The sequence below is a fragment of the Phoenix dactylifera genome, chromosome 2 (assembly GCF_009389715.1).
Source record: "Phoenix dactylifera cultivar Barhee BC4 chromosome 2, palm_55x_up_171113_PBpolish2nd_filt_p, whole genome shotgun sequence".
NCBI lineage: Eukaryota > Viridiplantae > Streptophyta > Magnoliopsida > Arecales > Arecaceae > Phoenix > Phoenix dactylifera.
In genome coordinates, this window is record NC_052393.1 from 11,965,247 (window position 1) to 11,982,234 (window position 16,988).

Genomic DNA, 16,988 nt, shown 5'->3' on the forward strand with positions numbered 1-16,988 from the left:
CGCGGTACCCTGGGGTTCGGGGGGCAACCCGGGCCACCGGATCTGGCCGGGACGGCAACAGAGCCACAGGGCCGCCAGCCCCAGCCGGACCACCACCTCTTCTCCGGCAAGGGGTGGTGGTGACGGAAGGAAGGACCAAGGAGAAGAAAAAATAAAATAAAATGAACTCACCGGACCTTGAAGCTCCATCCTCGGACAACGGCCTTACCTCGCCGTGGTCGGGGCAGGGGGAGACCTCCCAAAGGAGGTCCAGCCGCGAGGCCCGCGACCCTACCTTCCGGCGCTCTTCCTCTTCTCCGGCATCACTTCGGAAAAGAGAAAAGGCCGGCCTTCCTTTCGCCGGCGCTCCGGGGGGAAACTCCGCCTCGGTCGGTAGATCGGGGGGAGCCTCATCTCCCCGGCCGCCTGCAAGGGAAGAAAAAGGAAGAAGCGGAGGGTTTTGGTGGGCCGGAAGCTAGGGTTTTGGCGGAAAAAAAAAAAGAGCAGGGGAGGAAAGGGGAGAGAGAGGGAGGGAGAGTGAGAGTTGCTTTGGCCCGAGGCGGAGAGGAAGACCGAAGGGCCGGCCGGAGCAACCAAGGCCTCCGGTGAGAGTGAAGGAGAGAACGAGGGAGAGGGAGACCCGGGAGGAGAGAGGAAGGCACGGGAGATGAAGAGGCGGAAGCCTCCGGAAGGGGGGAAAAATCCTGATAACGGGTTTGTGGGTCGAATCCGAATTCGAACCCGCAACCCGTTAAGTCTTAAAACAAAAAAAACAAAAAAAAATTCAAAATGGGTTAAGTAAACCCAATTAAACTGGGCCTAATCTATTTGGGTGAACCCGGATGAAGGATGGAGTGGAATCTGAACCCAATTAAACCTGAACCCGAGCCCAATTAAATTGGGTTAAGTTTGGACGACTCCAAACTACAAATTGGATCAAATCCGAACCGAATTAAGCCCAAATTGATTGGGTCCGAACCCAATTGAGTGGAGTTAATTCCAGCAGACCTAATTGAATATAAATCAGGCCCAATTGAAGCCCAATTCAACTAACGTGAGGTCAAATGGACCCCGGGCTGACCCTGATTCAGGCCCAAATGGGCCACATTGACCCTAAACCCATATTTGACCCAATTAAACTTGGGATTAAGCTTATTGACCAATTAGAAGGCCAATTAAACCATGTGGGCCCAACCAAGGCTCCAATACGGATGCATTGGGCTTGGGCTAAATTTCGGGTAAAATCCAATCAAGCAAAAAGAAATAACATACTGTTATAACATGATTTTAGGTGACTTAGGACCCGTCACCAGGACGTGAGAGACCTAGGAAAAAGCAAATCCCTGTAAGTAACCTGTCCTAATCTTTTATGGATCATGCATGAAATTTAACCCGTTATACTTGTATTGTAGGTCATGTACCCTAAATTATAAGCTGTGAATGGTAAATGTATATGGCATGCTTTAGTTATACAAGTTATGATTATATGTGCTTTATGATTTCCATTATACCTACGAAATAAGTAGATTACATTATATCCTAAGATATGGATTATGAATCATGTGTATGAGTGGCATGTGTTAGCCATATAATTGGTGATTGTGCACATATCATGCTTATGTAGATTTCATGATGCATGTAAGGTGGATGGAATTACATGTCATAATTTTCATTAGCATAAGCATAAAGAATGATGATGAATTGCCTCTAGTTATTTGCACCTAAGGGTTCTCGATGCTACGGGTCGAATGCAACTGAGCCGGCCTTGCCAGTGGCCGATAATGACTGAGCCAGCCCCGCCAGTGGCCAACTAATAACTGAGCAGGCCCCGCCAGTGACCGATAATGAATTCGCCGTAGCATCCATGAGGTACCACCTATAAGAAGTATTGTCTACGAACTCTTAAGAACTACTGATCGAATGCAACTGAGCCGGCCTTGCCAGTGGCCGAGAATGACTGAGCCAGCCCTGCCAGTGGCCGCCTAATAACTGAGCTGGCCCCGCCAGTGGCCGAGAATGACTTCGCAGTAGCATCTGAGAGTATGACCACGGCATGCCGGTGGCACGAGTTTCTTTATATATGCATGTTATAAGATTTCTTGATAATGTAGGATACTGATTTATTTACTCAGCATGAATATTTTATTATAATGATTTATTGAGTAGTATACATGTCAGCTTCTCATACCCTGATTAAATATGATCGGTATAGTAGTTGATCCAATAAAATTATGCAGGACCACTTACTGAGCTGTGTAGCTCATACCCGTATATTTATGTTTTTTTTTCAGATCCCCACCAGTGACCGCTGCTAGGAGCATTTTTCTTTTGTAACAGGGCTTCTTTATTTTGGGTGATATGAACATATTTGTGTATATAAACTGTGTAGAAGCTCTGTACCTTATATAAACCAGTATGTTGTAATACCTACATTTTGATATATGTAAGTTTGACTGCTTTTGACTATCTGTTGACCATGTACGAGACTGCGTGCTATTGTGGGTAGTAATCGGCAATAGCACGGCCGTGTCACGGATCCGGATCCGGGGCGTGACAGTTTCTACTGATTAAAAATATTTAATATATTAATTTATATCGTCCAGAAAGATGAGAATGCGACACTTGTGGCGGCTTTCTAGTATAAATAAGTAGAAACCAGCGAGTCTCAGTGATGTAGTGGAAAAATAATCCCCCAGACCCCAGGATCCTCCATTGGTAACAAACTAGATAATTCTACAGTCAGTCATAAAGAGTGGTAATGTTTTATACGGTTCCCTTGTGATTCAAGCAAATGCTTGCTATCATCCTCAGCGGAAAACTTTGTGTTTGTCCTCCGTATATGGTTTTGGACATTTTTTGCTCCTATATATATATATGACTTTTAATGCTCGTCTAACAGAAAACAAAATTCATCCATCCGCGCTCATGACAGACATTCTTAAAATTCTCAAAATCCATTGCGAGCGAGCACGGTAGCTTCAAAATCCATTCAAATCTAATTATACATATTACGATCGACATGTGGTCAGTTCTAATTGGCATGTGCTGTAGTGTTCTTTAGTATATATAGATCATGGATCGCGTCCGCTTTGATACTATTATAACAATCAAGGATCTCATCCTAAAAGGCTAGTTGAAAGGTATTATTTGGATTATTTGATCCTATATGACTATTCAAGTTCTATTTGGTGCATATATGATGCGAAACTAAACATACTACCAAGAGTCCTCTCATGATCTTTACGGACGTGTGCTTAGTCTCACATCGACTATATGGATATTGGTATCTAATCCGTATCCGATCCCGTCTCAATCTTATTGTAATCGATTTATCGCCTCGTTCATTTTCTAAATGAATATGTTGGGTTTCACCAACCTTTGGCTTTAAAAAAGAAAAAAATCAAGCAAATGAGTACGCTTTTACCTGGTTATGTGATTCATATCAAAGTCGAGATGGCTGTGCTCAAACCCATGTCTGATCGTGCGCTGATGGCTTCATACACAAACTACCGGTTCAAACTTCACACTCAAAACACTTTGAGCACTTCAAGTTTATGCCCCATTTATAATAGAATCCTGTAACTTCTGCAGTCCCATATCAAAGTCCAGTCTGGAGCGATGTTTGCTCAAGAAAACGAAAGTTTGGAATCATGTAGGTAGGTTTCAAGAGTTCGAAATTAACCAGCAACTAGTCTTCAGCTGATCTGTTCTCAAAGCAGAAAGAACTATTGTTTAGCTAATCTGTCCTCAAAGCTGAAAGCAGGGTATTTGAGAAGGCAACTCCATGTTTTAGGTTTTACAGAATGTAGATATGTTTAGTTACAAGGAAATTCAGGGAACAAGGAAAAAATTCTATTGAACCAAACAACCGATAGAATAAAATTTCCTTGGAAAGTTGTGGTTGTGCAGTTCTCCTTATAACCAAACATGCCTTGAGAGAGAGAGAGAGAGAGAGAGAGAGAGAGAGGTATCAACCAGCAACTCAAAATCCTGTTGGTAAAATATGCACTTATTTTCTCAACTCCAGCTGTGTGGTTTTTTTTTGCCAAATCAAAATAGAGATCTCCTTAGACCAAGTTTGTATAACCCCAGATGGGACTGTCTTGCTTCTGTTTTCTTGGGTTACTCCCCTTTCTCTTCCAGTCTCCATCGTATGTTTCCTAGGTATTTCTCTCAGTTCTTTCTTTCTCGAAAAAAGGTATGCAGCACTGCAACCATCGCACAACACCAGGAGCCAAAGATTTGGTCTGGATTTCTGCTATTTTTCTTACATGTGCCTCTTTAACTTTCATACTAGGCAAATAAGAAAAATACAATGCATTTTCTTCATGAAATTTCCTTGCTCATTCTTGATGAAAGCAAATAATTCATCTTCATCTTTTGATCTCAAACCGGTTAATAACCCTCTTATAGAACTTAAACTTATTGATTAACAAAAAGAAACATAACTTCTGCTACGCTTGGATGCATTTTTCTTCAAGAAAATGCATGGCATTTTTCCTAAAAAAAGGGGGGGAAGAAAAAGGAAAAAACCGCACTGCTCATACATCTTCAATAATTCTATCAACTAATAATAGCATCTAAATATGAGAGAAGATTCAGATAACATTCTTTCTATTGTCCTGTTTTATAAAAGATGTTGCTTTGAGAGGCACAACCAATCCACACATGGAAAGGTACCTTGAGCTGTTAACCTCCATCTAAAGTATAACATCACCATGCTATCTGAAGACCTTCATCATAGATACTATATGCGACAAGGCAAATGTCTGAAACCAAACAAGTTCTTCTTTGTTCCTTCATACACCAAATTATGTGAAATATGTGCATGATCGCACTAGTTGCAGCTGCTCGCTTGTTATATTCTCCCTCTTCTGCAGTTGGAGTCCTTCGATGAGAGTACTTTATTATGGTATCTCTCTTCTCATTAGAGACATATAACTCGATCCCAACAGTTGGATCGGACAGCTATCTACTAAGTAGTGATGAACTTCATGCAGATGGGAGGGTTGACCCTCGCCAGAGCTAGCAAGGAAGAAGGGAGGATCCACAGCCCATCCCCGCAAATCAAACCAGAGGCAACTGCCGGCACCATTAGAGGAGCTTTGTCGCTATTAAGCTTGTGCCATGCAAACACTATCAAGCTTCCAACACACATATCAATGGCAAAGTTGGCTCCGACTAGAAATGGCACAGCCATGGCCATCGGCAGAGGGACCCACCTTCCGTACTTAGCTGGGAGGATGTCTCTCATCACATTGGCCACCACTGCAAAGCCAAAGAAACCATAACAAAGCTGCAAGCAATGTTCGGGAAGTGCCGAGAAGCCCTCGACACCCAAAATCGCCATGTTCCGGTAGATCAAAGCATAAGGAGCCTTCCAGATTCCTTCTGGATTCCCCACATCGAAGGCTTTGTAGAAGAGGAAGAAAGTCAGTGGGGCAACAACACAGCCCATGGCTGTTCCAATAGCCTGGCTAAGAAGCATTGACCTTGGTGATGTTAATGTGAGATGGCCTGTCTTAAAGTCATGCATTAGATCAGCAGCAATAGAGACCACAGATTTGATTAGCCCGCAGGCTACAAGGCCTGCCACCACACCATTGTCCTTCCCTGCCCAAGCTGCAAGAATAAAGAGAGCCACTTTTCCATAGTTATAGGCCATGTTCATATCTGTGAGGCCAGCACCATAAGCATTGCAGAAACCCAGAGCTGGGGCGAGCATGTAAGCTATGATGACATAGTACCATTTCACCTGTGGGAACATCAAGGGGACAGCAATGATAGAGATCACAGCGAAAACAGCATAGCCAGAACAGGCCAGCCACAAAGGAATGCTCTCCCTTGTGAATACTTCATTACGCTGGAGATTGTCGAGGAGTTGAGTGCCATGATCCCCCACTGTAGGAAAAATAGTATCAGTTATGTTGCAAGATAAACATTTATAGGTCTGGATGAATGAGTCTATATGTAGTTATTAACCTATTCTGAGTTTCTTGTTGCTTGAGCTAGCATGCAAGTTTCTTGCAGTGAAAGCAAAAATCTTTGAGATATTATAGATGCCATCCCCTAAGATAAGAGCAATGGATATGAATACCTGCAAAAGGAGTTACCATATAAGCGAAGAACAGATCATTGATATTTGGGGGACCAAATGTGAAAAATTTATGGCACACGGACCTTATAACCTTGCAAGCTTCTCATACTACTTTCTGGTAAATTTGCAGAGTACCAATCTCCTTTAAGTTCGCCTATCAGCGGCCACATCACTCCCCATGAAAGCACTGCTCCGAGAAGGAGAGAAAGATTCACGAGATGAGAACAAATCATTCCAGCCCCGACATATGTCAGGCTAAAATCAAAAAAAAATCTGCAATACCAAGAGTTACAATTACAAATTATGAATATTAAGTGAATTGATAATGATGTTAAATTCATGAAAAAGGGATTGTTGAAGAATACGTCTGTTTCCAGGCTTTCAGCCCAAAAGTAGGGAACTGCGAAAATCCACACTGATCTCCTCCTGAGTAAAACCACTGGAAGAAACTCCAGACAAAACTTATACTGAAATATTTCACAAATCCATGAACTTGCTTCCTGATGAGAAATTGAAAATGGAATGTTCAGAAGCGTAAATTCAATGTGGATTCTAATTTTCAAGGGAGCAAGTAAAGTTGGTACATACTTCGCCATTTTATCTCCATGAGGTGTATGAAATCCATTGATGAGAACAGCAGTAGCAGTTCCACTTGGATATGTTAATTTATAGTCAATTATCATGATCTGAAAATGATTTATATTCAATGAGAAAAGTATGCAACACTGCAGAAAAAGAACAAAAGAGAGATAGGTGCCGATCGCTAACAGTCACTTGTATGAACATATTTGTACAATCTGCGGCAGTGTGTCTGTTGCGAAAACTTAATAAGCAATAAAAAGCAAGACAGGTGACTCATTCCAGAAACGTATACGCAATTAACAATAATGTCTTTCCTCACACGGCAAATGCAAGTAAATATTTAACCATAAAAGTTCGCATTTTTATTATTCAATCTTAGATACATGATCTGTCAATCCCTTTTCTCAAACAGCAATTCGATTTAATCAAAGTCAGATGTATGCCCACTATCCACACTTGGACTTACATAATCTGAATTATCAAGCAAGACAAAAGAGTTGAGGTAGCACCGATCATGATCGGTAAAGTGTACATCACATGACATCAACTAATATATATATATATATATGGCATGACTGTCCAATAGTTAAGCATAAAAAGCTATTATGATACAATCAAAATCTAACTTCTTGCTAAGCTTTGCACTTCTGCAGTATATGCTCATATATGAAAACGACATAATCAAGAAACTTATGTTTACAAGATCAGATCTCCATCAAAAATTAAAAGATTCTACTGCGTTTGCCATGCAAAATATCAATCAATTTTTCTCCCTTTTTTTTGGGAGCAATAATATCAATCAACATGGCAGAGATAAGAATAACTCAGGGAGAAGAGAAGTACAGAGGTAAGATGGAGAAGTACCTTTCTGAAAGGAACCAGGACTAGAAGCCCGGCGAAACTGACAGTAAACAGAAATCCCGTCATCCACCCAATTCCAGGCTCCTTATAGCTGCCTGGTGCATTCCCTTCTGTGTCCACCCCTGCCTGCTCATAAGTCCTCTTGTTAAGACCCAGAAGATAAGATCCAAATCCACCTGCAATCGCACAAACACAATATGATCCAAAACCCTTATGGACAATTCACCAAAACCGAAGCTTTCTCACCTCCAACAGCAATGCTATAGCAAGCGACGGCACAGGTCTGCACAACTGTGTTCTCTTGCCGGGTGAAGGGAGCGGTCACGACGCCAATCTTGTGGAGCAGCCTCGTCCAAGTCCGGAGAAAGACAAAGGCAAGAAGAGCAGCCGAGACATTGAGGGTGGGGACGAGTCCCGTGGTCAAGTTTAGCTTCATCACGATCACACTGTACATGACTCCAATGGCCAAGCTCGCCACGAGCCCACGGAGCGTTATTTGCGTCGACCATGGAGGAACCCTCTTGAGTTCCCCAGCCTCTGCTTCCATGGGCTCTTCCAAGTCCTGGCTCTTCTCGATTTCCGGCATCTCCTTTGACTCTTCCATGTAGGGAAGCTCGAATTGACTGCTTAAAACCTTGCGCGCCTTGTTCCTTTTTATCTCCCCCTTCCTTCGACAAGAAATCCCTTCTGGAATGGGGTTAAAGGAGGAAAACTAATTAGAAGGACTTCGATTCTTCCTTGCTGTATCTCAAATTGCAAAGATCTTGAAGATTTTTGTAAGAAAGAAAATTCTCATTTGGAATCTACTCTTCTATTAAATAAGAACAGAGGATCAAAAACATGTCCTAGAAAAGCCTTAAAAATTTCAATTGGGTCGTCCACGTTTCTATTAACCGAATTAAAAAAAAATCTCTTTTTCCCTCGGAACAATGCAAGCATGAGATCTTAGAGCAGAGACCGGATTCTGAAAAAGCCCAAGACACGGACTAAAAATCTCACCTTTGTGAGTTCGTTATACACTTTTGACTTTTGAGGCCACTCTTTCTGAAAAATTTGCAAGAGAAGAGCTAAAAATCTCACCCGTGTCTTCCTCGGACACTTGGAAAGCTCAAAACTTCACAGAGATCATCAACACTTGTTGGCTGCTCTTTCTCAAAATCTTAAAATCATTCATCCCCAGCCCCCAATCTCCAGACGGACTCCCCTTTATAGGAAAAACAAAACTAGTGCCGTTGAAATTTCTTGTGTGTACTGCAGCCGTACGACGAGTCTCCTCGCAGTACAAAATGATCCACTTCACCGGTCCAAAAGGAAACAAGCAACTGGGCTCTCGTTTTCTCCCTTCCTCTCTTTTCGTCGTGCCCTTTAGGAAAGGGAGCATAAAAATTGTTCTCTTTTTGTTGGAGAGAGAATTGACATCGGTGGGTGAAGACTGAGGGAGGCTGAGATTGGAGAATCTTTGCGGGGAGTCGACTCTACTCCAAACTCCACAGAACGGGCGTATGGCTCACGCACGCTCGGAGCAACGAAAGGCGGATATTAATTTTGGCGACCACATTAGCATTTAGGGGCGGGGGCGGGCCCACAGGTAAGGTGGAGGCGGTAGCCGGGGCTGGATGTTTGCCAAAAAAAACATAAACTAAATATCGTAATCTTTCAGACGCATATGGTACTGTTTTCTTTTAAGATTTTTCGTTACATACATACCTTTTTAAATATTAAAATTTATATGTATACCTTTTAAAAATTAATATTTACATATATTTATCTTTATAAAATATTTATTTTGTATGTATATTTTTTTTAAGTATATATCCAAACTATTTAACGTGGTTAAGAAATTAGCAGTTGAAAATTTAAAATAAATGAAATACTCTTAAAGGATAGATATGTAAAAAAAATATTTATAAGGGTATACATATAAATAGTAACTATGGAAGGTATTTATATAAATTTTAATATTTAGAAAGATATGCACAAAAAAAATATTTTAATTAATAGACGGAGAAAAACTCCTTAGCGTCGAGAAGAAGCATGCCAGCTAAAAAAGCTCGCATTCCTTCGACTGTGAAATCTCAAAGCGCTCCATCATCCATTTATTCGTACAGATCTCAAAGCATTCTATTCTCTATCCTCCATCTGTCTGCATAGATCTTGAATTGCTTTATCCTCCATCATCCATCCACCTATACAGATCTCAAAGTATTCCATCCTCTATCATCCATCTACTTGCATAGATCTCAAAGCATTATATCCTTTATTATTCGTCTATCTGCATAGATTTCAAAGTAATCCATATTTTGTTGTCCAAATTCCTACATAAATCTCAAAGCACTTTGTCTTTTATCAGTCATTTGCTTGCACGGCTTAAAGCACTACATCTGCATGACTCTCTTTTTCTTCTCTTTCAATTCATGCCAATATAAGAGTCTCTTGCTATGTTAGTGGGAAGAGCAATTCTGAAATTTTACAAAAGTCTCGTTATCATGTAACTCTTGTGTGATAATATTTTGTCATATTGCAACGAATTTGAAGTTTTGATAGCTAATTGATATTTTTTTAAAATTTTTAGGAACTAAATGTAAATGGCCCAAACTTAAGGATGTCTCTATAATTTTTTTTTCATTAATTTATTATACCTTTATTAGTCTGCATTACGATCAAAATAATATTATATTAGGTAGGACTATTACTTACTATTCCTGTGTTGACTCATATGATCATTTGATGTAATCAAATATATCGTCTAATTAGCAAAATAGCTTGCGAGAGCACTATGACTTGTTTAACAATAAATAACTGATCTTATGGAAGATAGCCAAGCCCCCATCAAAATATGACCTGTGAAGCACAAGCCCATTATGAACACTCAAAAATGCTGATTATTTTTTTATTTAATTAATGATTAAAAAAAAATGAGTTGCACCAATCCCTTTGTGCCACATAGCCAGATAATCGTTGGTGCGCACAAAGCAGTCAATAGCATTATACTTTTCCCTTGTCTCTCTTCGTAGCTTGTGAGTTGATCAGCCTAGTTTGTCAACCCACGCCAAACTAGTTCCTTAACACACCCAAGTTTTTACCCTTTTCAGCCTCGATCCATCTCTTTACATCTTTAAGTTCCAACCTGATTATGCTTTCAAAGACAGTTACTAATGCAATATCTGCCTGCCTTCATCCTCCTCTCTACTTGCACTCACTTCCGCTCGACCTATTAAACTTCCAAACTTAAGGACCTCAATCAAAAGAGAATGGCCTGGTAGGGTGGCCTGGTAGGGTTGATAAGGAACTTAGGGGGGGAGAATGCACTCACTTCCTCATCTTCTAACCGCAGTGTTCCAAGTTTGAATTGCCCCGCGCATCGATTAAAATATGGCGACACTGCTTGAACTTGGGATTTAGAATCGCTTATTGGTCCACTAGTAGATTTGGTGGTGTAGATGTGACGTACTCATCTTCGGATGGAGAGGATATGAGTAAAACGGTGTCTATCCGCATCGAATATTCTTCTGAAGGGGAGGAGGCCCAGTAGGGGCTGCGATGGGCTTGTCCCTTCTCTTTTTTACTTTTTTTTGTTTAGAAAAAAAAAAAAGAAAGAAAGAAAGAAAGAAAGAAAGAAAGAAAGAAGAAGAAGAAGAAGAAGGGTCCTTGGCTCAACGAGTCTTCACTTTGTAAATGATCCAGACCTTCCAGGATCCACTACCGTCCCATGCGGTTGGGCGAGCTGCAAATTTGAGCATCGTTTACTTCATATCGAAACGTCACTCCAACACGACATTTTCGCGACTTCTTTGGTTGAATCCCACGACGTGACGATAAAAGCCGGAGCAAGTGGCATCGGTGGTGGTGGAGCCGGCGAAGCGATTGAAAGTGGCTTGGGGTGGTGGTCCACGAGGACAAGATGTGATGCTGAAGGTACCATCGGGCGGTCCACGATGACCCATCTATCATGGAGCTGGAGATAAAAGTAATATCCCAGAATAAAGTAAGAAGATGTGGAAAATTTACGCAGCCTTGAACCAGCGTTTTCCATCATTGAAGCGAATCTTTGATCGTCCAATGGCACCCAGTATTTACTTATTTGTTTGTGCTTCTTGGGAGCCATCAATCATGTTCAAGCTGGAACTGACGTTGACATGCACCTGTGCCGAGACCAGTCGATTCAAGTTCTTTATCAAGCACATCATTGATTTTTATAGATAACTTGCCACTCAGAGGCGGGGGCTGCGATGGCCAATAGATTGCGGACTTGGTGGCTATTTAAGTATTTATATGGCAAACCATATGAACAGAAAATAAAGAGTTATTTCAGAAGCTCTGTAATATTTTATTTTTAATTTTATTAAATATATTCGTATGTATATTATATGAATTATTTTTTAAAGCTCTCCAAAATTTATTATTTTTTAATTTTATTAAATATATTTATATTAAAACTACATGAATTATTTATTACAGCAATATATATATATTATTAATTTTTGATATTCGTATACTGATGCAACGAAATAAAAATGAGATTAGTTCTGAAATTTTTTTTTTTGTCCAAGAGATAATTTTCAGAATTTGCAACACTTAATTGATGGACATGTCAAAATTAAATAAATAAATAAAAATAGTAGAAAAAAAACATTGTAATTATAGCTGAAGGCTGGCATGGATTCTCTATCATGGGACATGAGACCAAGGGAACCCAAGTTGCGCCCACTTTCGCTCGAGGTGTGAGTGGGTGGAGTAGTTTAAGGGTCCAGCTGTGCTAGTGTTACACAAACCTACTCCATTTCTAAGTCAAAAGACACATGGATCAAGCATGGAATCCAAATCAAGGTCTAGGCATGGATTGAATAAAGCTAGACCTGACCTGATGCGTTCTTATTTAATTGAAGTCGGTCTGATTTGGCCTTGTAAAATTTGATCCAAAATGAACCCAACACAAGAAAGTGATGGATCTAAGAGTTGGGTCTATAACATATAAACAGGACTGGATCAAGGTTTACACAAACTTAATCTACCAACTGATGATTTTGATGTGAATTTAAATCTCGGACGCAAAGGCAATTCATGCCATATCTAGGTTTGCATGAACCGTAGACGACGGAGGCTGGTATTCGAGCTTTTCACTACTTGCGGCTGGTATTTCTCGTTTTTGCTTCAATTGAGCTCAGAAATTTGAGTGTAAGTATCCCATTGTAAATATGAAGTTATATATCACCATCATTATCTTACAACATCATAGTCATCCGAACCCGTACTTAATGGCACATGACTAAATAATTCATTGTGCTCAGATCCAACAAAATTTTAAAACTCGTTCATTGCATCATGATCATTTGCCTGTATAAGCCTGACTTTCTAATGAATTTAGAAGATTTTCTACCCTTTGACACACTTTGGAACTCCACGTTTCTATTCTATAAGATCTTTTATCCTCGCAGGCCCTACCCGAATGATTTGTGGCCTGCGATCGCAGAACAGGATGTTCGACACCTTAGAATTTATGTTGGTGTCAAAGGGTAGAAATTTATATCAAAAATCAACTATCTATAGCCTCCCAAGCATTCACCAATATAAAGCAGAAATTGAGTTACCCGGAGAGCATGGATAAATTGGAACCAACATCACCTATTTTCTCTCGGAGTCTTCCCAAGAAAAGAGAGCCCTACAAGTGTCGTGGGCTCGTGGCACTCAAGATATCAAACCCTCGGAGTCAATCAAAACACAAAGTCCAGACTAGAATAAAATTGTTATATCAAGGTTGCCTGATTGTCTAATACAAGGAAAAAAAAACTAAAAATTAAAGTAATAGCATTCTTGAGACGTAACGTACAAGTTCGGGGTTACAGAGACCCCAGAAATAACTAGCCGAATGAGAACGAGGGACAGTTCCCATGCATGTTCTGAGAAATAATATATTGAGAGCAACTAACTGGGCAGCCACCATGGGCTGGGTTTATGGTTGCATTGCCGAGAGTGTAGCGCCTTAAATTGGCCAAGGTCGTCCCTGCACGCAATTCTAGTCTCAAAGAATATCATGATTTAAGTTAATTGTTTCAGAAAATTCAAGATTACATTCATTAACACATCAAAAAAAAAAAAAAAAGGAAACTAAAAAAAGTACATAAGAAAAGAAATCATAAGCCATACGTCATGCACATGCCAGATTGTAGTCGTGGCACTTAACACTTTGGCTCAGCTCTCGCGCCACGAATTTAATTCTGCTTTGGAGTGATGGACCTGCGCGATAAGACATTAATGGATGAGAAGCCACGCTCATGGCAAGGGATGTCAAACTCATTATGAGTTCTTCCATCGGCTTTGTGCGTAGGAGCCTTTGGTTTCTTGTGCCGCGCAGTTGAAAAGTTGAAATGGTGGAGAATTAATGTCTGCCTCTTTCGAGATAAAGGATAGGACGAGCCGAACTTGGTTAAAAGACAACCCATCTTTAGATTGCTTTAGATAATAATTCTGGAAAACAAATCAAGGTTTCAATCATAGTGATGCCTCTGACTCCGAGCTCCCTCCACGTGGCAAGCCACCACTGTTAATTTATCATTTTTGTAACAAAAATGGTGATTGTTGGAATCGCAGCTTGCTTGTACTAATGGATGTGGCAATTTGCTCTGGCCCATGGGTACCTGATCTCTCCTGAGACTGAGTTTACCCTCAGGGTTACGAGCAATAATAAAATTCCTTTCGAATTTGAGTCGAATATATATAATTTTTTATAATATATATATATATATATATATAATATTAGTAATTTTATTCATTCTTGTCTAACTCTACCTAATGTGTTGCTGTCCTTAACGGCTCAACTGTAAACGAACCTCTCTACCTATCAAGTAGCGAGGCGTTTGCTTAAACCCAGGTGCTTTTGATTAACACCATGGAATCAAAGCACTTTAACTGGAAGAGTCGAATGAACCTATGAACACCTAGATCTAGAAAACTCCTTGGCATCATTGTTGTCGCTATACTTAATGGCCGGCTTCATTCTCCCTAAATGAGCCTGACAATTGTTTTATTAGAGAAGTTCACTCGGCCTGACAATTGTTCTTGGCGATGGTCAAACAGTGGAGCCATCATGGTTTAACTCTCATTACAACTTTCATCTTCTCGATGCCTGAAGAGCCTGTGCCTCCCTCAAAGCTAAAATATTTTCCTGGCCGGCCAAAATTAAAAAAAAAAAATGAAAATACTTTGAGAAAAAGGAAGCCGGCCTTTGGTCAACGGTTCCATCTTCTGCCACAACACAATGGAAACCACCTCACATCTCATGCTGCACTGCCCTTTTATCAAACAGTTTTTTTTTTTTTTTTCCAGCACCTTTGAAGGCATGTTTAAATATTTCTATAGGAATCGGGCTTGTTAGTCTATCTAAATCTCATCTCACAGTCTACAGCTCAATATGAATCAAAATCCTAGCTTATAGGGTCGAAAGTGAGCTGGGCCATTCTCCTTCTCGAATCGAGCCTGAATTTTTTCTTGGCTTCGGACCGGCCATAGGCCTAAATTTTTTTTAATAATCCAAGCCCGAGCCCGGGCCCAAACCCGATTGGGCCCCCCTGAATTATCTATTTAGGTCAAAACTAGATCTGGCCCAAACCTGATTGAAGTTTAATATTTCATTATATTGTTTCACAAAAAAATAAGCTAGTTAAACATTAGGCTCTCTCCTATAATACAAATAAATAATAGATGATATATTATTCTCAGCGAAATCCATTTTAATTATATTTTACATTTTTATTATTCTCTCTAAATAACAATATACAAAAATAAATTGATTCGGGACTAAATTTGGGCTCGGGCTCGAGCCGGGTCCATGGCATGCTTGAGCCCGGCTCGAAAAATAAATAGGTTCTACATTTAAGCCCAATTCGAATTTGAACTCTTTCGGGCCTAGTCCAAAGCCCGACCTGAAATCGGCCCAATCTGATGGGCTTCGGCCTGGCCTGAGCCCATTTACATCCCTACTAGCCTGACATTTTATACCTTCATCCCTCACTAGTAATAGGAAGAAAAAAAAGATCTACGAAAATATTTTTTATCCTACGGGATTCAAATTGAGGGATGTTCGGTTGACATAGACTAGTCTAAATAGGCTGCTAAATTTCCGAATCAAGCAAGAATTTCAGTCCAATCTTTCTAGCTTACCCAGACAAGATCTAAGTCCTTTCCCGAGATTCAGGGCCACCCTGGTTCAATCCCTTCACTGTGGACCTGGTGGAGGTAGAAAGGGGTTAAGGTCAGATTTAGAATCAATGGGACTCCATGGATATTATGATTTGCTGGTTTATATGGTTAGAATGTAATCACAGACAAATCATGGCGGGAGAGATTATTAGTTAATATTTTAGAAATATTACAATGAAAATCAACACATCATATTATAAAATTTGCAATAATTTACTAAATACATAACATTGCCATAGTTTTAAATGTGTAATACATTGAAAATAATAAACTATAATCATATTATCTATGAATATAGATTGTAAAAGTATTATGCTATATTATATCAACCATTATTATATTATATCAGAATAATGCTTTAATTTGATATAGTATTAGTACATAAATTAAGTGCAGTAATGTAATTTATAAATAAATATCTATGTTAATTATGTGAATTTTATTATTTATTAGTTTTTCAAATTCAAAATTATGTGAATTTTATAAATTTTTGCTTTCATTAAAATAGATCTATACAAAAATAAAGAATAAGCAATCTGTAAAGTCCCAAGTTATTTCACCACCCAAATGAATCAATCTCATATTCAGTGTACTTAGCTCCCTAGATTGGCTAGAAGAGAGTTTATATAAGTACGCTGACCACTTTAAAGATAGCCCTTGACTCCCTATTACCTTCTCAGAACTCTAAAACTGTGTTGGTTCTTTTATCCTTTGGATTTTGATCTTGTTATTCTTAATTGCATATATTTTAATAAATACAAGATTTAAACACAATCTAAACTTACGTTCACAAATGTTGATGCAATCTAGTCTATCCTGACCAAACCTAACCCGACCTACCTTGACCTAATCTAATGTATCTCAAGCCTAACGCAATCTATCTCTAGTTAGCCAAAGTAACGTATAGATTTTATATTTTGTAGTTGGGTTAGGCATGACCCGGCCCCTGCATCAATCTAATCCATCCATGTTTCACCCTATTCACAACTCATAACTCCAAATCACTATATCTCGTGCTGGTAGCGATCAGCCCATCCATGGACGGGTATGATTTACTCAAATGTTCAATCAAAATGTGGTCTCGAGCAAGTGGTATGATTTACCTCACTTCTTCTTCTTCTTGTTGTTGTTGTTAAATAGAAATATGGAATTCAATGCAAAAAAAAAAAAAATTGATTATCTTATTTCAGTTTCTGTTTTTTAAACAACTTCCATTATTTAAAAAAAAAAATCCCTTCTAGTTAAAAATGGATTTTCACCTTTTTCCTTCCAC

General features: G+C 39.6%; 1 protein-coding gene across 2 annotated transcripts; it reads right to left on the reverse strand.

The window, feature by feature from the left end:
* Positions 1 to 4,454: 4,454 nt before the first annotated feature.
* LOC103717371 (probable metal-nicotianamine transporter YSL9) lies at positions 4,455 to 8,975 on the reverse strand. Of its 2 annotated transcripts, none has more exons than XM_008805727.4 (8): positions 8,519 to 8,974; positions 7,766 to 8,206; positions 7,523 to 7,695; positions 6,665 to 6,762; positions 6,442 to 6,576; positions 6,160 to 6,349; positions 5,962 to 6,076; positions 4,455 to 5,880 (listed from the first exon to the last, which is right to left on the reverse strand). In XM_008805727.4, the coding sequence occupies exons 2-8, from the start codon at positions 8,121 to 8,123 to the stop codon at positions 4,955 to 4,957; spliced, it is 1,995 nt and encodes a 664-aa protein (XP_008803949.2). In that variant the 5' UTR covers positions 8,124 to 8,206; positions 8,519 to 8,974; the 3' UTR covers positions 4,455 to 4,954. The 2 variants fall into 2 exon arrangements, with proteins under 2 accessions (XP_008803949.2, XP_008803948.2); XM_008805726.4 differs by having other exon boundaries at positions 4,955 to 5,880; positions 8,600 to 8,975.
* Between the last annotated feature and the right edge of the window lie 8,013 nt (positions 8,976 to 16,988).